This window comes from Drosophila busckii, chromosome 3R, assembly GCF_011750605.1.
Source record: "Drosophila busckii strain San Diego stock center, stock number 13000-0081.31 chromosome 3R, ASM1175060v1, whole genome shotgun sequence".
Classification (NCBI taxonomy): Eukaryota; Metazoa; Arthropoda; class Insecta; order Diptera; family Drosophilidae; genus Drosophila; species Drosophila busckii.
Window position 1 is genome coordinate 17,167,790 of NC_046607.1, and position 19,569 is coordinate 17,187,358.

At 41.9% G+C, this 19,569-nt stretch overlaps 1 protein-coding gene across 20 annotated transcripts in view; it reads right to left on the reverse strand.

Moving 5' to 3' along the window:
- Window positions 1-19,569, reverse strand: part of LOC108602776 (protein lap4) — a 53,448-nt gene that overhangs the window by 19,288 nt on the left and 14,591 nt on the right. For 10 of the 20 annotated variants that reach the window (XM_017990973.1, XM_017990971.1, XM_017990972.1 and 7 more), the window contains exons 4-24: window positions 16,052-16,634; window positions 15,579-15,997; window positions 15,151-15,225; window positions 12,978-13,192; window positions 12,567-12,695; window positions 12,365-12,451; window positions 12,231-12,310; window positions 11,890-12,167; window positions 6,877-7,415; window positions 6,622-6,825; window positions 6,382-6,568; window positions 6,013-6,323; window positions 5,005-5,289; window positions 3,658-3,768; window positions 3,422-3,601; window positions 3,235-3,264; window positions 2,967-3,125; window positions 2,683-2,896; window positions 2,541-2,629; window positions 2,178-2,480; window positions 1,855-2,109 (exon numbers count right to left, since the gene is read on the reverse strand). In XM_017990973.1, coding sequence (XP_017846462.1) covers window positions 1,855-2,109; window positions 2,178-2,480; window positions 2,541-2,629; window positions 2,683-2,896; window positions 2,967-3,125; window positions 3,235-3,264; window positions 3,422-3,601; window positions 3,658-3,768; window positions 5,005-5,289; window positions 6,013-6,323; window positions 6,382-6,568; window positions 6,622-6,825; window positions 6,877-7,415; window positions 11,890-12,167; window positions 12,231-12,310; window positions 12,365-12,451; window positions 12,567-12,695; window positions 12,978-13,192; window positions 15,151-15,225; window positions 15,579-15,997; window positions 16,052-16,634 — 4,733 coding nt within the window. Of the gene's footprint in view, window positions 1-10; window positions 565-1,854; window positions 2,110-2,177; window positions 2,481-2,540; window positions 2,630-2,682; window positions 2,897-2,966; window positions 3,126-3,234; window positions 3,265-3,421; window positions 3,602-3,657; window positions 3,769-4,948; window positions 5,290-6,012; window positions 6,324-6,381; window positions 6,569-6,621; window positions 6,826-6,876; window positions 7,416-7,481; window positions 8,024-11,889; window positions 12,168-12,230; window positions 12,311-12,364; window positions 12,452-12,566; window positions 12,696-12,977; window positions 13,193-15,150; window positions 15,226-15,578; window positions 15,998-16,051; window positions 16,635-19,569 lie in introns of those variants that run through there. The other 10 variants (XM_017990980.1, XM_017990966.1, XM_017990968.1 and 7 more) reach the window with 10 other exon arrangements.

Sequence of the window (19,569 nt, forward strand, 5' to 3'; positions counted from 1 at the left end):
TTTGCATTTTATTGACATCAATGTAATTACATAACTAAGCTTAAGTACTCATGTAGTAGTAGTAGTAACAACAAAAACTCAGCTAACCGACTACTCATTGCTCTTGCAGCATCGTCTCAAACTCAAATCTCTAATATTAGACTGCAAGAGCGCAGCAGGAACATAAACATAACATTTTGATATTATAGGCAACAATTAGTTTTCAACAGTTTGTGGTACATTTTTAACAATTTGACAACTTTCTTTGGCTTAGCTTGATAGTACTACAAGTATTAGGTAGTTGGACCGTTTTTGTTTCTGTATTATATTTGCTGTACAAGTTGCTACTTAGTCGGTGAGTGGCGGGCATTGAAACCATTTGCTGAGCTCTAGGCAAGGTGCAGAGTTTGAAATTTGAAGACTTAATGCGAGAGTAACTCATTGACCTTTGAACACGACAAGGCTTTTGCTTTTGCTTGGATGAAACATAAATGAAATACATTCTGTTTGTTGTTTTTAAACTAAATATTCAGTCTTATAGTGGGTGACATCCGCTTGTTAGAAAATCTGTTGCTGCATTGAGCGCTACGGCCCATGACAATTTGAATGCAAAACGCAAGTACAAATAATAAAAACAAAAGCGCATATATTTAAATATATATAAGCAGAGAAATAAAACAATATGTTGAGAAGCAGCGAACGGCGAACGGCGCGCACGTCATTGAGAGCAATAAAAAAAAAAGAAAAGAAACGAAACAAGAAAGAACGAGAAGAAGATAAGAGAAACATTTTAATGGAAATTCCTTATAGCAGTATTTGTATTATTTTTCTGTTAGAGATATATGTGTGTGTGTAGTATATACAGCTATGTATTTGTATTTGTATTTGTATTGCTTATGCGCTGCGCCTGCTTTCAATGCAAATTCAAATGCTGCACGGATTGAATGCGGCAGCAGCAGCAGCAGCAACAAAAAACAATGAAGCACAACAGCAACAGCAACAAGAACAACAGCAACAGGCATTACAATCATAATAACAATGCCGACCAAAGCAGCAATTCAAAAGGTAGCAACAATAAAGGCGCAAACAGAAATTGATATAATATGTAAGTAGCATAAATAAGATAACAACAACAACGACAACAACAATGAACGAAATGTGAGCAACATCTCAGGCTCATAAGAATATGCTAATAAATAATAAATTGTCTGCCTGTCATATACAGTTATATGCACAGGTGTGTGTGTGTGTGTGTGTGTGATGAGTCTGTTTCGATTCCCTAGTGTTGTACGCCAACTAACATGCATTGTATATTACGCATACGCCGCGTGTATAACGAAACTGACTTTAAGCTGCGGCTAAACGCATTGACTTTAGCTTTAGTCTGCTGCCCACACTGCGCATGTGTGTGTACAGTTCATTAGCCTGCGTGTGTGTGTGTGTGTGTGTGTGCATTGATTGTGTTGTGTGCTGAGCTTGAAATGTCATTTGGCTGCTGGTTACATGAAATGTGACAAATGATGACGCATATGAGTTGAGTTGAGTTGAGTTGTTGTAACAAATGTAGAGATAATGCTTTTTAAAATGTGAACACAAGAGCAAGCAGACACACACATACACACATACATACATTTACAGTTAAGTTGCCTAGCAGCCAGACACGTTAGTGCAGGTTACACAGAAAATAAAATAACAATCAACATATAAAAATATAAAGTGAAGAGTTTTTTTGTTTAAATTTGGTGAACTCGAATTTGGGTTAAAAGAAAAATCAAAACGACACAGACAGACACGCATACACACAAAGACACAGACACAGACACAGACACAGAGAATTGTTAAAGTAAAACGTGCGCTTGAATTTTTCAAACATACCTGCTGCTGAGCATTCGACTGGGTTTGGGCTGGAGCTGGAGCTGGCGCTGCTGCGGTCAATGGCTCCGGGGTCGCTGTGCTGCCAATTGAGGCGGGTGCGGCTGGTGTTGTGGGCGTCGTTGGATTTGTATCGAGCGTATGCTTCGATATAACAACCGTCGTTGTCTTTTGTATCTTGTCCTGCTCATGATGCTCCGCTGGCGACTTGGGTGGCACGCTGGTAAACGCATCCGCGGCACGCACAATTTCCAGCACCTAATTTCCAAATGGCATGCGAGCAAGTGAGTAAAGCCCAAGGCCAAAGTTCAAGCTGGCGTACTAACCTTTTCCTGTGTGCTCTTCTCCTGCCCAATGGTGGCCAACTGCTGCTGCTGCTGCTGCTGCGACTGTTGCTGCTGTTCTGCATGGATAAGCGCCACGGTCTGTGCGGCAGCTGTGGAGTCTGCTAAATCAGCTGCAGGCGCTGAAACTGAAACTGTGCTGGCTGGAATGCTTGTTATAGTTGCTGGGGGCGTGGGCGAGGGCGCGCCATGCACCAGTGCGGCAGCAGCTGCTAGGCCAGATTGGCTGGTGGGCTCGGGTGTGCCAGCTGTGGATGTTGGCTGCGTGGCAAACACATCAAATTCCTGCAGAGCGTACAAAAAGTTTAAGTAACAAACGCACAGCTTAGCAGCGGTCTTACTAACCTGACGCAGACGCTCCTCCTCATCATGATCCAAACTGGAAACGCTTTGACTCTGACTCAGCTCCGAGCCTGTTTCGGAAGCACGCGAACCTGCAATGCATAGAGATTAGAACTGCACTAGCTTTGGTGCATTTGTGTGCTACCTTGACGACTGCCGCCGCTGCAGGATGCAGACGAATTGAAACCTGTGCTCATGCCGCCCGCTTGGCCAATGGAATGCATTAAGCTCGATTTGTCGTAGCCCTTGCAAACGACCAATTGAATTTCATTGCCAGCATTGCGCAAAACGTTGACCGCATCCTGATGTGCGGCACCCAGCAGCGAATGGCCGTTCACCTCCAGCAGACGCATGCCCACCTGCAAAAAGAGAGCCAAGTTTAATACAATTTGCCAACTTTGGGCAGGCCAGACAGGCAAAGTCAATTACCTTGAGGCGTCCATCGCGACGCGCAGCGCCCACCGAATTGATTTTGGATACAAAAACGCCCTCATCCGATGGATCGATGGGATTACCGCGCTGGCCATTCAGCCCACCCTTAATGTGCATGCCCAGACGCTCGTTCTCAGCCTTGGACAGCAGTATCTCCTGCGAAAAGCAAGCAAATCAAATGAGTGACCACTAAAAACTAAAAGCTTAGCCCTTAATAAGTTGGTACAAGCAATTGCGCGTGTTGTTTATTAATTTAAAGTCTTACCTCGGTAACTACATAAACTACTTCTATGTGCTTTAGCGTCGTGAATTGTATTTTTATAAGCATTCATAGATAGAGAGAGAAACAAGTTAAGTTTAAGGTGTGTAAAGCTTTTTATATACAGCAGCAAAGTGGCAACAAACTAAGGCGCATTAAATTATAATTAATTAATTAAAAGGCTGCAACTTACTTGAAAACCTGGCGGTAGCGGATCATGCTGTATGGTCAGCCTGATTTCATCGCCAGGCTTCAGCAGCTCCAGCACTGCATCCTGATGTGTGGCCTTGGAAACATCCGCATCATTCACTTTCAGTATGCGATCGCCCATGCGCAGCTTGCCGCATTTTGAGGCAATGCCACCGGGCACAATCTGTCGAAGCAGCGTATTGAAAGCTTTGCATTTAGTTTGTGATTAGCTGCACTTACATGTGATATAAATATTCCAGGCTCGCGAGTGCCAAAGGGCACGCAGGAGTGATCCGTGCCGCCTATGATGCTAAAGCCAAGCGAGCCTTGATTCTTGGGCAGCACCACCTCCTATAGAAGCAATAAGTAACAAAATTAATAAGCTTCATTTGCTTTTGTTTAAATGATAAACTCTAAGCTTGCTGTGTGATGTGATGTGGTGTGCAAAATTGTTGGTGATATGTACATTTTGATTTTGTTGGACAAACAAGGACACAAAACAAAGCAGCACCGAACCAATGCCCAAAACAATTAAACCGCATGCAATTTAAAACTTAAGCTAAGCTAATGTGAGTGTTAAACTTAATAACTTATAATAATAATCTTGCATTCATAAGGCGCTCAGCATGAGCGAGACAATAACAAATATTAAAAACAATTAAATATTTGAATGCCAAGTGCTGCAGGCCACAGCAACTGGCGTTGACAATAAAAACATGTGCGTCTGTCTCTGCTACATATATGACTATAGCTTGTAGTTTAGCCTGATTTAGTTATTCATGACTGAAAGCCGTACCGACCACAAGCGTTGCAGAGATTTGCAAAAGGAGATTTAGACATGATGACACTTCAGACAGCTTAGGCTGAAGTGAGTGCCAGAGCTGAGCGTTGAGCCAGAGCTTAGTTCAAATCCATGCCACACGCCACGAACATTTAAATTTAAATTAAACTAAGCCAGTCAATTCTTTATTTTGCTGCTCATTATATTTATTGGTTAGTTATTTTGTAAATTTATAGCTTGCTGGCATGCAACCTTAACCGTTATTGCATTATAAATAAATTATGTGTGCAGCTCCATTTACCAACTACGCACTACAGTCTAAAGTTGTTACCAATTAAAATTAAATTTTATTTTTCTTTTTCGAATACCAATTAGCTTGTGTAAACACAATAACAAATTGTTTGCCAATGTGCGTGTGTTTTGCATAATGCTTAAATTACAAAATTTTGTGCTGCACATTTAACATTTAAGTGTGTTAAACTGAGTTTGAGTTTTATTTACAATAAATCAATAGAGAGTTGCTTAAATAAAATGCAGCTAGGGCCAACAACAGCGAGTGCCAATTATAATCAATTAAATTAAATAGTGTGTGTATGTGTGTGTGTGTGCATAAGTATGTGTAAAAGAGAAAAGCTTTCGTCCTTGTAGCTGATGCGCGGCTTGCGTGCCCAGCAAAATGAAAATTAAATGTAGTTTCGACTTCCTCCCACGCGCGCGCTCTTTGCTGCTTTTAACTCTCTTTTGTATGTGTTGAGGGGTCTTGTATTTTTTTTTTTTTAGTGTATGCGTGATGTTGTGATAGTCACCTCACTGATCAATGGCTCCGCCAGCTGATTGTCGGTAATGCGCGTCATCACAGTTTCGGTGAACGTTGACTTTGTTATGGTCTCGGTAACGCGGCCCAGTTCGGTGGGCGCTGCTGGGAACATGGGCAGATCGGGCTCGGGCTTGTTCACATTCACGGTGACAGCACTGACGCCCGTCTCGTTGGGGCGCGCCACATGCACCTGATGCTGACTGCCGCCGCTCAGAAAATGCGCTGGTATCATCGCTTGAAAATCATCGCTGGTCAGTGGTCGCAACGATGAAGGCTGCACCCAGTTCGTAATTGATTTTTGAACAAATTGTGTATTTTTTTTTTTTTTGTTGGGGGGTAGTACAAGTATTTTTTTGGTATTTTTTAAAGCAACATTTTGGTTTGATAGAAAAAGAAACAAAAAATATGTTGGTTTTTTGTAAATTTTGGTTAACACATTAAACTAAGCTAGAGCTGCCTGACTAACTAACTAAAAATGATTGCATAGCAGTTTTTTTATATACAGCTGGACGCGCTGGACAAGCACAAACATGGCTTAAAATTTATATATGATATATGTTCTATATAATGAATCGCTGCTGCACATGCAAAACAAACACAAACAAATTTTGATTCAAATATAGCGTAGTTTATAATTTTGGTTGGTTGTCTAATAGCTAGAGGGTTAAAATTAAAACTGGCGTATACGATTAGCACAATTAAATATATAGAGTTGTGTTCATGTATGTGTCTGTGTGTGTGTGTGTGTGTGTGTGTGTGTGTATCAACAACAATTTGCTTACAGTTGCATTGCAGCTTTAACTTACCTTTGACTACTAAGCTGCAATGCAATTGGCTTTAACTTGATTTTGGGTTTTATAATTTAAACTGAGTTCACTGCTTGGGGACGTTACGGGGGGTAGCAAACATTTAATGACGTGCATATGCTAAACATAAACTAAACAGACAAAAACTCGCTTAGCACTAAATGAACTTAGACTAAGACTGCGCTGCTTACCTGCGCCTCATTGGAATCAGCGCTGCCAGCGCTAGAAGCAGCGCCATTTACAGTGGAGCCATCGCCATCGCCAAGTGGCATCGAATTGGTGCGACGTGGTGCAGGCACTGGCTGACCCGTAGACTTGTCTATGGGCGCAGCAGTCGCAGCAGCAGCAGCAAAGCCATTTGTTTTATTGCTAGGCAGCGTGTTGTTGTTGTTGTTGTTAGCAACGATTGTGGGCTGTGTGCTGGGCGTGGTGGCAGCCAATGTGCTGTACTTGTAAGGCTGCTCAGCTGCAGTTATGTCGCCAGCTGAGCGCTTAAAGTTTGCTGCAAGCAAAAGAGTCGAACTAAAGTAAGCGCAAGTGCTGGCATAGTTAAAGCAAACCTGGTCGATTGGCTAAATAGCCAGAGGGGCTCAACGAGTTGAGCACAGCGGGACTGCGCGGACTTGTGGGCGGCTCCAGTGGCCCGCGATATTCGCGCTGCAGCACCAAACGCACAAAGCGCTGCGGCTCAGTTAGACAAGCAACAGCTGCATCATGATGCGCCTCAGTCATGTCATTGCCATTGATCTGTAGAGGGGAAAGCATGAGCAAGTGCAGCCTTTGAAGAGTGTTCAACTTACAGCCATAACACGATCGCCAACCATAATTTTGCCATCGCGATGCGCTAGACCGCCTTCGGTAATGCGTGATATAAAAATGCCATCGCAGTCGTCCTTGAATGGCGGCGAGCCTTTGCCGCCTGCAATGCTAAAGCCCAAACCTTGGCCAATTTGATCGCGTATTAAAGTTGTGTGCAGCTGTATGAAGCTCAAAGGCAAAGCATCCTGCAAAGTAAATGTTAGTTAAGCTTAAGCTTTGAGTCTAGTGCTGCTTACCTTGCCATTCTCTAGCAGCAAACCATTAGGCATTGTAGGCGCTGCTGTGGGCGTGGCAAATACATAGCCATGCGCTGGCTCAGACACAGGCACAGGCATGGGCGTGGGCATAGTCATGGGCGCATAACTTTGCGGCGGCAGCTCTGGAGCTGGAGCTGCAAGTGGACGCGTTTCCACTGAAATTTGGGACACGCTGCCATCCTCACTAAACACTGGATGTCCAATTAGTCTGGTGACCTCACGCTGCACCACTAGCACCAGCACAGCACCGCAAGCTTTGAGCACCTGCACTGCTTGATAATGATCCGCATCGACTACAACAATGCCATTGACTTTGAGCACCTTGTCGCCCACTTTGAGACCCGCTAGATCAGCTGGACCCGCTTCGGTTACACGTGATATAAAAATGCCATCATCATCGCCTTTAAAGGGCGTGGAGCCCTTGCCGCCAGCAATGCTTAGTCCTAGCCCCGCTGAAGTGCGTTCAATGTGTATTTCGTACTGCTCCAAGCGCAGCTCGGTCACCCCATCAATGTTATCTGCAATACAGAATATAACGCATTAAATTAAAGTTAAGCTGCTTAAGCCTAACTGCGCTTGTTTACCAAACTGCTGACGCTGTTGTCGCTCCATTGGATCATAGCTGGTAACAATGCGCACATGTTTGTTCTTGCTGCGGCGCAGCGAGCCGCCATTGGAGCTGGCCAGCGAGCTGCGCAGGCTGCTCATGGCTGGACTACTGCGTCCGGAGTAGCTGCCAGCAGCCAAAGCAGCGCCGCTACGCTGATTGCTGCGCGGCAGCGTATTGTTGCCCTCCTTTACTTTGATTTTGACATTAAACATCTTTTGGCTTTGTTATTGTTTCTTACTACGCGCTTTGTTTTCAAGCGCATTCAAGCATATTGCGCTTTATTCTTTATTGATTTGAATGCACAAAAATTTGTTGCGCGCAGCTGCATGGAAAATATTGCTTTCAATCTGTGCGCTGCGATTTTTTCAATTTCAATAGCAATAAATATGAAATTTATGCGCTGGCATAAATTACGCTTTAATGACATGAAAATTTGCGTGCGGCCAGCTGAGCTAAGAACTTGCCACAGGCAGCTCTTGCTGCATAATAATTAAAGCACACACAGCTTAATAAGCAGTCAATAAATGCGTCGGCACTTGCTGCTATTTCAATTGTTGCTAATCAGTGTTGCCAAATTATATAAATAAAAATAAGCTAAACACTTAATGTGCATCAAAACTCAACTGAAGCACCTCAAAGTAAAAAGTTCAGTGTCTAGAAATTTGATACAATTATGTAGTACATTTGTCATTTATGCTTTTAAGCTCTAAGTGCAAGTTTAAATAAGCTTAATTTCAAGCTTAAGCTATTTCTAGCTTTTAACAAGCTTAAATTGCCAACACTGGCGCTAGCGTCTGCATATTAATTGCTCGTTCAATAGCCGCGCGCACTTAAGTATGCTAAGTAAATCATGAGGCCAACAAAATTTAGAGCCTTATTTACATTATGTGATGTTCTGTTTATTATTGCTGAACGCGCTTTCAATTTAAATCAGCTGATAAATATTATTTGCAGCAGCAATAAAATGAAATACACGTGCAAATTGCTTTGCTGCAAATAAATCCAAAGCAAACGACATAAAACAAAATACATTTTATGTGTTGTATTTTCATATTTTATGTGCTGATTGCGCTGCTCAAAAAGTATTGCAAACGAACGCACTTTTATTATCTTAATGCCAGGCTCGACTGCTCGACACCCACGCACTCGTTTCCTGTCAATTCATAAGCATTTACGACGCATCCTCTCAATGAAGTGCGCAAAAGTAATGCAGCACACACACATAAACATTTAAATATGCGCTGCGTATCGTAAAATAAAAGTGTGCGCCACGCGTCTCATTAAAAGCGCTGAAATGCAAATGAAATATGTTTTCCCAAATGCATTCGCATGGCGTTCAAATCAAACTGAAGTTGCCAATCAGGCTAAGCTCGCTCAGAATTTGTTATTTATATGTAAATAATGTTGGTCCAGTCAGTTTGTTGTCCTGTGCTGTGCTGTGGCCTGTAGCATTGACAGCCTGACAAGTGTCCAAAGGCAAAAGCAAAGGGCCAAGCCAGTGAGTTAGCAAGTTATGTCAATGTCTGGTGCCCAGTGGCATTTTCTCTCTCTGTCTTTATGACAAGTTACATTTTCTTTATGCAAATTTAATGGTTGCATGTCACAAAACTTTGTGTGGCAATAACTTAAAGCCAATGACCGCTGCGTTGACTTCGACTTTTGTTTTAAATTACAAGCACTAGAGATCAAGTGCTTAATTGCACTTAAAGACTTATCGATAAGCACGTGAGACGCGCTGCTGGCTGCAAAAATATTTCAGCCAGCAGCTTTGATAAATTGCTGTGCATTTTAGTTCAGCGCGCAGCCATTTGACAAATTGCAAGCTATCAAAAAGAACGCAACTTAAATGTGGCGACAAAAATTAATGAATCACAAGCCAACATAAAAAAGAGAACAAATTACATTGCGCACACCAAAAATGTTGCAATGAGTTGACTGCTCACATATCTTATCGTAACTTTGGTATGCCTAAAGCCAATTTTGATAATGCGCCCGTTTGTAATGTTAGATAAGCGATTGGAAAATCATTACGAAATATTAGCTGTGCCTGGCCTGTTGAGCATTAGTTAATGACCTTGGGCAGCCCTCAGCAGTGCGTATGCGTAATTTTGTGACTACACTTGTTTATCAATAAAGCAATGTCCGTTCATTGGTGCGCGATATGCTCCAAAGGCAGTCAATATATATTACTGATAAACAAAAGCTGTTGGCATGACATCAGCTAAAGCAGCGAGTGAGATTTATATATCAGTAAACAAGCAAAATTTAATTGAAAAGCGCAAAGACAGCAGCGACAACTCTAGACAGCGACAGCTCTAATGCTTGACAGCAGCTGTAAAATGCTTTGACAACATTTATTTAAATTAACACGTTAGCATGCAACTGTTAAAAAGTGAAAAATGCTATTAGTATGCAAAGCATGTGTGTGTGCTTGTGTGTGTGTGCGTGTTTAGCTAATGAAAAATCCATTAAAATGACCTGCAGTTATAGCAAATATTACAAACAAGTTAACAAACAAGCGTAGCAAACAAACAAACGCATGAGGCAAAGCTGCAAACAAAACACGCACAACACAAATTTAATAAGAGCAAGCCACACACATGTGTGTGTGTGTGTGTTTGCTTGTTTGTATGTGTGTGCAATCAGCAGCACAATACAGAAAATCAATTGCATTGCCTTGAGCTTATCAACGGTTTGTTTATTGCAGCAGCAGCAGCAGCACACAAAGTAAAATGTTGAGAGCGAATTTTTGCGCTTTAAGAAAACCAAACACACACACACTGAAGCAAACTGAAGCAGCAGCAAATGCAGCATATTGTTTGCCTAAGGAATGCAAAAAGGCATTTGTGCAAATGTTGATTTTACTGCTATTGTCAAAGTGTTGTAACAGCCAACCTCAAAAAAAGGCGACAAGAGAGTAAGAAAATAAATAAATATTATAGAAAAATATAATAGAAGCAGACAGGAAGCAAGTGCAAGCAAGTAGCTGCCAGGAAACCGGATATGCACACACACAGGCACACACACACACTTGCATATTTGTCATGTGCAAATATATAGAGCGAGAGCGAGAGCGAGCGACTTGGGCTATATAAACAACTTTAACGTAGGTAAATGTTGCTTGCCAAGCAGCTCATTGCAGTTAAAAATGCAAATAACGGAAGCTGCCGGCTCAAGGCTTGTGGCAAGCAGCAGCAGCAGCAGCAGCATCTAACGGTATACATATTAACCTTGAGTAGTCATAGCTGCTTTGACCTTCTGTGCTTGCCACTTGAAAATCAATTTATTTTAGACGCGCTCAAACCCCACGCTGCGTATGCGCATTGCCCGCAAAACTTTGCAGACAGTTTGTAATTCAAGCGGTCAACAGCAGCAGCAACAAAAATCGATAACTAAATTCACACTTTGTTTAGCTGCTTCGCTACGTCTTATGACTAAGTCAAGGCATGTGAAGTTGCCAACTTTCGTCTATTGTTTATTACACGTCTGACTGCCAAAAGCAAATAAGTAAAAAAAAATAAAAGTTGACGCGCGGTCGCTCGCGATGTTGACAAAACGCAAGCGTAACTAAAAAATGACTAAAGCCCATGCCCAAAGCGAATGGCTCAGAGCCCCAATTGGAGACAGCCAGACGGCAATTGCTCTCACCCACAATCTGACACGCTCACACTCTCTCTCGCTCTCGCTCTCGCTCGCTCTACCTGAGCTGTCAGCTCATAATGAGTCAAAGGCAGAGCCGCTTTCAATTTCAATTTGTATTTTTTACACTTGCTCACTACTTGTTGCGCTCTTTATATGACAAGTACACTCTTTTGCTTTATTTGTTGCTCTTTTTGCGCTGCTTTACATACACGTGTGTGTGTGTGTGTGTGTGTACATTTGGTTTATCAGCTTTTGCAAGCTCGCAGCGTTTAGATAGCGCTCGCTATCTGTTATATAGGGGGAGCGAGGCCTATATATAGGCCTTAACTCATTTTATTCGCCTGTATTGTCTTTTATGTATTTTTAGGCCAACAATGTTATTTCATTTTTTTGTGCTTGTTTACCTGTTTTTTTTTTTTTTTTGTTATCTTTGCGCACTTTCGTAACGCGTTTTTAATAGACGCTGCGGCTTCATTCATACGAACAAGTGTAACGCATAGAAACGGAAGCTTAAGCTGCATAATTAGCTTAGATCTAATTACAGATTCGAGACTCTGCTGCTCTTAACTATTTTACATAACAGCCGCTTGCCAATTAACACAGTTTATTTATATATAATGCATATGTAAGCGTTGCAAGCTCTTTGCACATTTATTGATTATTGCATTATGGCCAACACTCTTGGCGCGCAATTAAGAGAACTTTTTAACTTAGTTTCAAGTATTTTTAGCCAAACTTACCCGCTGCTGTTGTTGCTGTTGCTGCTGTTGGCTCAACAACTGTAACTGCTATAGGCGAAAGTGAGCTATCAAATGGACGTTGCTGTTGCTGCTGTTGCTGTTCCTGCTCTAGCTGCTCTTCATCTTCATTCTCTTCTATGGGTGACTGCACTTTGTGCTGCGGCGTTGTTGGCTCATTAGCCGCCTCTGGATTGGCCAAAGCATTGCAGACCAATTCATTTGCCTGCTTATCGGTTAAATGCTGCACACGCTTGTTTTTCAAATGATGCGGTGTATCACTAAAAGCATATAAACAATAAATTAAAGCGCTGCATTTGTTTATAGGCTCATGTCTGACGTACCGTCTGTGCAGCTTGGGCGGTCGCTTATAGAAATCATCATCTTCGCCTTCAACTTGAAAGCCAACGCGTCGATCAGTTTCCTGCATTGAGTAAATAAATAAATAACCAATCCATGCATCAATTACAGCACTTACATATTCATCTTCTTGTTCTTCAGCTGCTGCAGCTTCCGCAGCTACAGCGCTTGTCTGCTCGCTGCTGTTTACAGCTTGTAGCGCTTCCTGCAATTAAATTAATTACACATTTTTTTTAAATAACAAACGGCAACTGTTGTCACCCTGTCTGGTTGGCAACTTCGCTAGCGTGCGCTTCATACAAGTTGCGTCTAAAACTCACCACAACAACTGGTTTGTGCGTCTGCTGCACATTATTGGTTGCTGTCACAGCTACTGCTGCCGGCTGCTGATTATTCGCTATGGTGCGTGTCTCGGTGGGGGTTACTGTCTCGACTGTTTTGGTGCCATTCTGTGCAAAATATAAATTTTGTGTGTGTTTTGTTTATAAGAATAAAACAAATAAACGTACGCATTATTTGTTGCTTATTTACGTGCAGCATATAAATTTAATATTAACTTAGTGTGTGTATGCATGTCAACAACATTAACAACAGAAGCGCAAAGCATTCAAAAACTTAAAACAAAAATACTTTTGTGCATAAATTTCTTTGGAAAGTGCGATTTAGCGGCATCTAAAGTAAACACATAAACTAGTAACACCAACACCTGTACTTGTACTTGTTTCATTTACCTCCTCGGCCAGTGCCACCAAATTGACATGCTCCTCATGACGACTGCGCTCCACTTTCAGTTTCTGCGCCTTGGCCTTCAGATCCTTCGGATGCGGCGTATTTTGGCGCACAAATGGCGTATCCTTCTCCTGTGTGGCATCCTCCGAGAACTTGACAACAGTGCGCGATGGCTCACGCTCCTCATAGGGCTCCGAATCGGATTCCAAATCGCGTGCTGCGTCGTGTGTGCGGGAAGCAAAAGCAAAAGAATTTTTATTAGCGCACAAATTTAAAAACAAATGTTTATGTTATAAAAGAGGCGAAGAAGAGGGACGACGAGGAAGAAGAAGAAGCATGCGCATGCTAAAATTAGTGTACTTCAAGCGTAAATTATACAAAGCAAGCACTTTAATGCGTCTATGTAAAATCAATAAATACAACAATTAAATATAAACAACAATGTGTACAACTATTTTGGCATAAACAAACTCAACCACTGCCACTCTAATCCATCAAATGCGTGAAGTGTGTGTGTGTGCCATAAATTTCACACACACACACACACATACACAGCTATGTAAACAATATTTAAATTGCAGCATGTGCGCAGCACAAATCACAGCCACAGCGCCAGCCCCACCCACCACTGAGGGGCTATAAACAAATTTTTAAATCATTGTTTATGACGGAAGTAGTTGCGTTCTTACAGTTACAGCCTTAAGTATGTAACTAACGAGTTAATTCACTCAAAAACGAATCTTTATTGTGCTAGAGACAAACAGCAGGGAGTCCAACAACATTGACAACTTAAGTGAGTCGCAGGCAGATGAAGATTTATGTAAATGTAAGCTAACAATGTAATATTTAACAAGAATAGGGGCGTTGTTATTGTCTCTCGTCGCTTGGCCGTCAGCATAAATATTTTTTAATTGAATAATTTGAAGCCGCAGCTAAGTGAATTAAAAGTTAGACGCCCATATATAGTAAAAGTTTCAAACTATTGATGAGCCGACAATTTACACAGCTGTGTAAATTATGTGAAATATGCCACAGAAAATTATTTAAACAAATATTAGTTGCGTAATAGCTGTAGAAGTATTTTTAGTTGCGTTTTGCATTTGATTTAAACTGGTTAGAGACTGACAAACAAAGTTACGAAATGTACAAAATTGTTATTGACTAGGCAACAATAACAATAACAATATGTAAAATATCACAATAAACAACCAGTTGAATAATAAAAATCAATAAGTGACAGTGAAGCGTTAATAAACTGAAAATATGCAATTAATAGCGACAGCAAGAAATTTCTATTTGTAGACATGAAATGTATAAATTAAATTAATTGTTTGCCTATTTCTCTAAAGGCAGTCTTCACTGTAGGCCAGCTGACAGGCACATTAATCAATGCCTCGCTATACGATTTGATGCATACAACATCAAGAGCTGCTCAGCAGTTAACGATTAATAATATTGTAGCCATTGAATGAGAATTACGTGGCGCGTTCGATCTTGCTCCACATATGCCACACACACTACTAATGACGTCACTAGGCGGCGGCGTTGACATCACGCTGGCCAAACAAAGCGCTGGGCCTGTTTGCAGCAGTGGCAGATGCTTTGATCTGCCACTCAGCAGCAGCAGCAGCAGCAGCAGCATGTGTGGCATGTGGCATGTTGTGTTGATGAGAAACAGGCACAGGGCATTGGAAATCTAACAGACAGCAAATAATAACATTATCAAATCAAACACACGCATATAACCAATAGACATGCTACGTTTGTATCTCTATGTGTGTGTGTGTGTGCCACAAGCCAACGCCCCACACACACACACAGCTACAACTTGTTGTTATAAGATTTATATGACGTCATTTGTTATGGCAAACTAAACTGGTTTTCGGTTTTTTCTAAACAAAACCAAGAGCAACAACTTTAAAGCTGCTGCTGCTGCCGTCAGCGTCGCGGTCAAGCAGCGCGTTTAAAATTTAGTTACGTTTCTTATCAAACATGCATAGGAGTTGAGCACATGCTATGAATAAATTACGCAGCTAGCTATGAACTATGAACTAGCAATCAAATGCACACTAAGCTGCACTATCGTTAATCGATACTATCGATAGTCACACAGCTCAATATGCAGTTGCTTGTTAAGCTTTTGTTATTATGCAACAAATATCAGTTCAGTCAAACCTTTTTGCTGATAACTGAAGAAATCCATTGAATCGAACTTTTCGCTTGATCTATAAAGCGTCTGCGCTGGATAATCTTTTTTAACAAAAAAACATATATGGGTGAACATAGGTGCATTAAGTTATAGCACAGTGTATATAGAAAAATTGCACACGCAGAAGTTTTGTTTGGGGTGCGGCCAAATATTAGTTAAAGAATTTTGTTTAGTTACACAAAATGAAGACAAAATTTAATTTGGAATTTTGTATGTGTGTGTTAAGTTTTGTTTGCTAGACTTTTGGGCTATCTAATCTTATCGCAAGCATAGATTGCAGATATTGCAACATGATAGGCAACAAAAGCAAACGGAATGCCAGATAAGCAGAAGCTTTGGCTAGCAAACAAAACGAGCAGCAACCAACGGTGGTCGAGTAGACGCGTCAGCTTACCTGGCGTTATAGGCTGGTATTCCTGCTGGGGCAGCAGGTAACAGGAGAGCACCTGTTCGCCCGTCTCGGCATCTGTATCTGGCTGGAAGGTTAACAGCGGCTGCGATTGATTCTCGGACAGCCAAACAGCTTTGAGTTGCAGATTGACCAGTGAGTAGGGCAAATAGAGCAGCTGATTGCCGCTCACATCGAGCACATGCAGCACAGAGCAGTTGCCCAGCTCTGGTGGCAGTTTCTTTAGCTTGTTGTCGCGCAAACTGAGCACGCCCAGATTGGCGCATTGGCCAATCTCAAGCGGCAAATACTCCAGCGCATTGCGATCCACATTCAAATTGCTCAACTTGGTCATGCGTCCAATCGACGCAGGCAGCTCGGAAAGAAAGTTCTCTGTAAGTATAAGCTCCTGCATATTATCGCAGCTGCAAAGCAGTAAACGTTAGTTAAATATTAAAACTTGGCTATGCTGCACTTACTTGCCCAGCGAATCGTTTAGACGCTGCAAACGATTCTGATCCAGCTTCAATATAGTTAAACGACTTAGCTTAGCAATGCCATCGGGCAGCGTTTCGAGCAGATTCTGTGCTAAATCCAAATCAGTTAAGCTCACCAGTCCGCCCAGCTCATTGGGCAGCTCCTCTAAGCGATTCTCGGATACATCCAAATATGTGAGCTTTGTAAGCAGTCCCAGCTCTGGCGGCAGTCGCTGCAGCTGATTGTGATCCAGCCAAAGTTCATGCAGTCCCGGCAAATAGCCCAGATATGGTGGCAATTCTTCAATTTCATTGTCGCCCAAGTCCAAGCGTTTCAGCTTGGTAAGCTGACTAATTGTCTCAGGCAGATGCTTCAGCAGATTTTCGCGCAACTCCAGCGACTCCAATTGGGTAAGACAGCCAAAGTCAGCGGGCAGCGTAGTGAGTGACATGTCATTCAAGCCAAGTATGGTGAGGTTCTTCAGCTGCGAAAAGCCTGCGGGCAGTTTGGGTATGGGATTGGAGCTAAAGTCGGCCACCTGCAGGCTCTGCAGATGCTTAATGTCATCGGGAATGTCGGGTATGTCTGCAAGAGATAGAAAGAGAGAGAGATTCAGTTTAGTGCCAAGCTCAATCGATTATGCTTACGCATGAATTGGCTGTATATATATAATTATTTATAAATTTGCTATAAATATGTGGCAAGAGGCGTGGCACACACAAGCTGTGGCCACTGTATACAATTTTCTAAATTATACGCAGGCTGTGAAGAGCTAAACAGCTGTTGAATGCCTTTAAAACAGTTTGATGTACTTGCAACATGCACAATTGGCTGCCACATTGCTGGCGCCTTTGATAGCGTGAGGCGAAGCGTAACAGCGACAAACGTAACTTGTTGATCGTATAAAAGCGGAAATATGCACGCAAAAGTTACACACAAAATATATAAAGCGCTCGACTGTTTGTCTATGGGTTACAAACACGCCCACAAAAAGGGCGTAACTTATACAAAAGGTCAGCGCCAGGCAGCTGAGCTCGCTGAAGTGTGGGCGGCAATCCTTTTACAACGAAAGCGACGCGACGCAACATTTTAAACTGACCTAGTTACCAGTCCACCCACACACACATAGAAACGCACACACAAACACACACATAAAGTCGCTCAGACAAGCATTCAAACGTATGCGAACTGGGGATAATAACTTGATGTAACTAATACGACACGTGGGACATGCAACAACAACAACAAAGCGCGTGGGGCGGGCTAAGGTAAGGGCAACTGTCAGGACATGTTCGAGTTGCGGCCCAATGCAAGCAACAATGAGAACTTTGTTTTGGCCTCGCCACGTTTTGCCGGCAATGCCATTACAACTGGCGGAAGTCCACAGTCAGAGACCCCTAAAACACACACACAAGCACACACACACACACACATATATATGTGTGCAACATCTGTGTAAACCAAAAACAATTGGCAAGCCCCCCGTGTTTGGAATTTGTGGCTTTGCCCCGCTCTCATTTCATTGCAGCAAATAAAACACAACTGATAGTAAATTTAATTAAAAATATTGTGCGCATATATGCAAATAGCTGATTTTAATTTATATTGCATATAGACAATATTCGTATTTCGTATCTGTCGCATTGCAGTTTAAGGTCAAAGCCAATGCTGGCCAAAGCTACGAGCAATTAAATTAACTATGCTGCCAGTCATTGCAATTTCATTTTCATTTTCATTTCCATTGTTTGGCGCTGCAATTCAATTAAAATTATTCAATAAATGCTGCTCTAGTGCCATAAATTGCAGTTTTCATCGTTTTATTTGCAGCCATTAGTGCGAAGCTCTTGACAGTGCGACGAGCTCAAGCTGCGCCCAGCAGTGCGTAGACGTCGCCGCCGCCGCCACACAAATTATTTTGGCTAAAGTACACGCTGGCTGGCTGGCATTTTTGGCTAAAACAATTGCCAACATATGGCACACAACTAAAACGAAAAAGGCACTGAGAGAAAAGCTAGAAAAATGTAAAGACATTCAAGAGAAAGGCATTGGAAATATTATTGTCAAATTGGATAACTTTATATGACTGAGTTAATGACTTTCATCGCTTTAAACAACAAAAGATATTAAGACATTATTCTAAGTTTTTATTAAATAAATTATGTAATATATTATTGTCTTAAGTGATGTTTAAAAGTTTTAAAAGCTGCACAAGACTTGAATTAAACAATAGAAATTTAGCTATGAATTTATTCAGTGAAAAGAACTAGGCGCAATTTTTATTTAAAAAACGAAAAAGCGCCCAAGGGACTTTAACGCTGATCTGGTAAAAAAAAGTAATTTAAATAAAGCTAAATGTATAAAATGAATAAAACTTGTTGCATGACTTGAGACAAACTAAATGCCAATCAGCTCTAGAGCAACAATTAATTTTACTCTCAGCTCAATTGCATTAGGCTTGGGCTTGTTCAATAAGTTGAGCTAATTGTTGCTGCGTGTATTGAATGTAAGACAAGCTGTGCTACATATTTCGTTTAGTCTATATGCATATATGGCTGGATATTGGGCAGTATGACAAATAGCATATTCAACTTGGCACACTTGGCGGTCATAAGATGAAGGGCGCAGCGTCGGCGTCACCTCTGGGGGGCATACAATTCATTGACCTTTTAAATTGCCCAGGGGTGAGCGCTTTGGGGCTTTGGAAACTCATTTAGTGTCACGGAAATGGGCAGAGGAAATAGCCAAGCAGCACACACACTACACTACACTCGAAGCGACAAATGAAATAAAATTGTAATCAAATTGTAGCAATTATGCAATGACAATGAGAGCAGCATACGAGACATTGCCACATGCTACGCCTGGGTGTGCACACAGAAATTAAGCAGCGCATAAATATTATAAACGTGTGTGTGCTAAGCAGTCAGTAGACGAATGTCTATAGCTTCAAAAATAGCACAGAGCAGGAACAGCACAACAACAAGCAGCTGAATTTATAAAGCTTATAAATTTCAGTGACAAAACTGAAATGAGCGCCAGACAACAGACATAGCAGATTGAAAGATCGACCAGGCGTAACGTCAGTGACGACGTCAGCGTTTGCCAAAAAGCAAAAAATCACGCATACGCATATGAAAAATTCTTTTCAATGTCATTGAACGAACAAACATATGGCAGGTTGTGCTCAGTTATATAGCCAAGGCAAACACAGACTGCCAGTCAAAGCAATCGAGGTCACAAGCTGCTCCGATATGAGTTTTTGCAATTTAATGAAGAGCTGCACATTTTTGAAAATTACAGCAGCAAAGGTAACCAAAGCTTAATCTGTCGCCCCTTCGCTACAGCATTATGAGCTGCTCTCTAGCTATGGCAGCTTGCCATTTGCTTTATTGAATGCAGAATGTGGAGTCGACCTCAATTCTCTGCAGGCTGCAGCGCTCTTTGGGTTTTGAGTGCTTGCAATTTGCTTGAGCGTCGTTGTCTGGCGCATTGTTGGCAGCAAATCCCCCCCCTCCCTTCG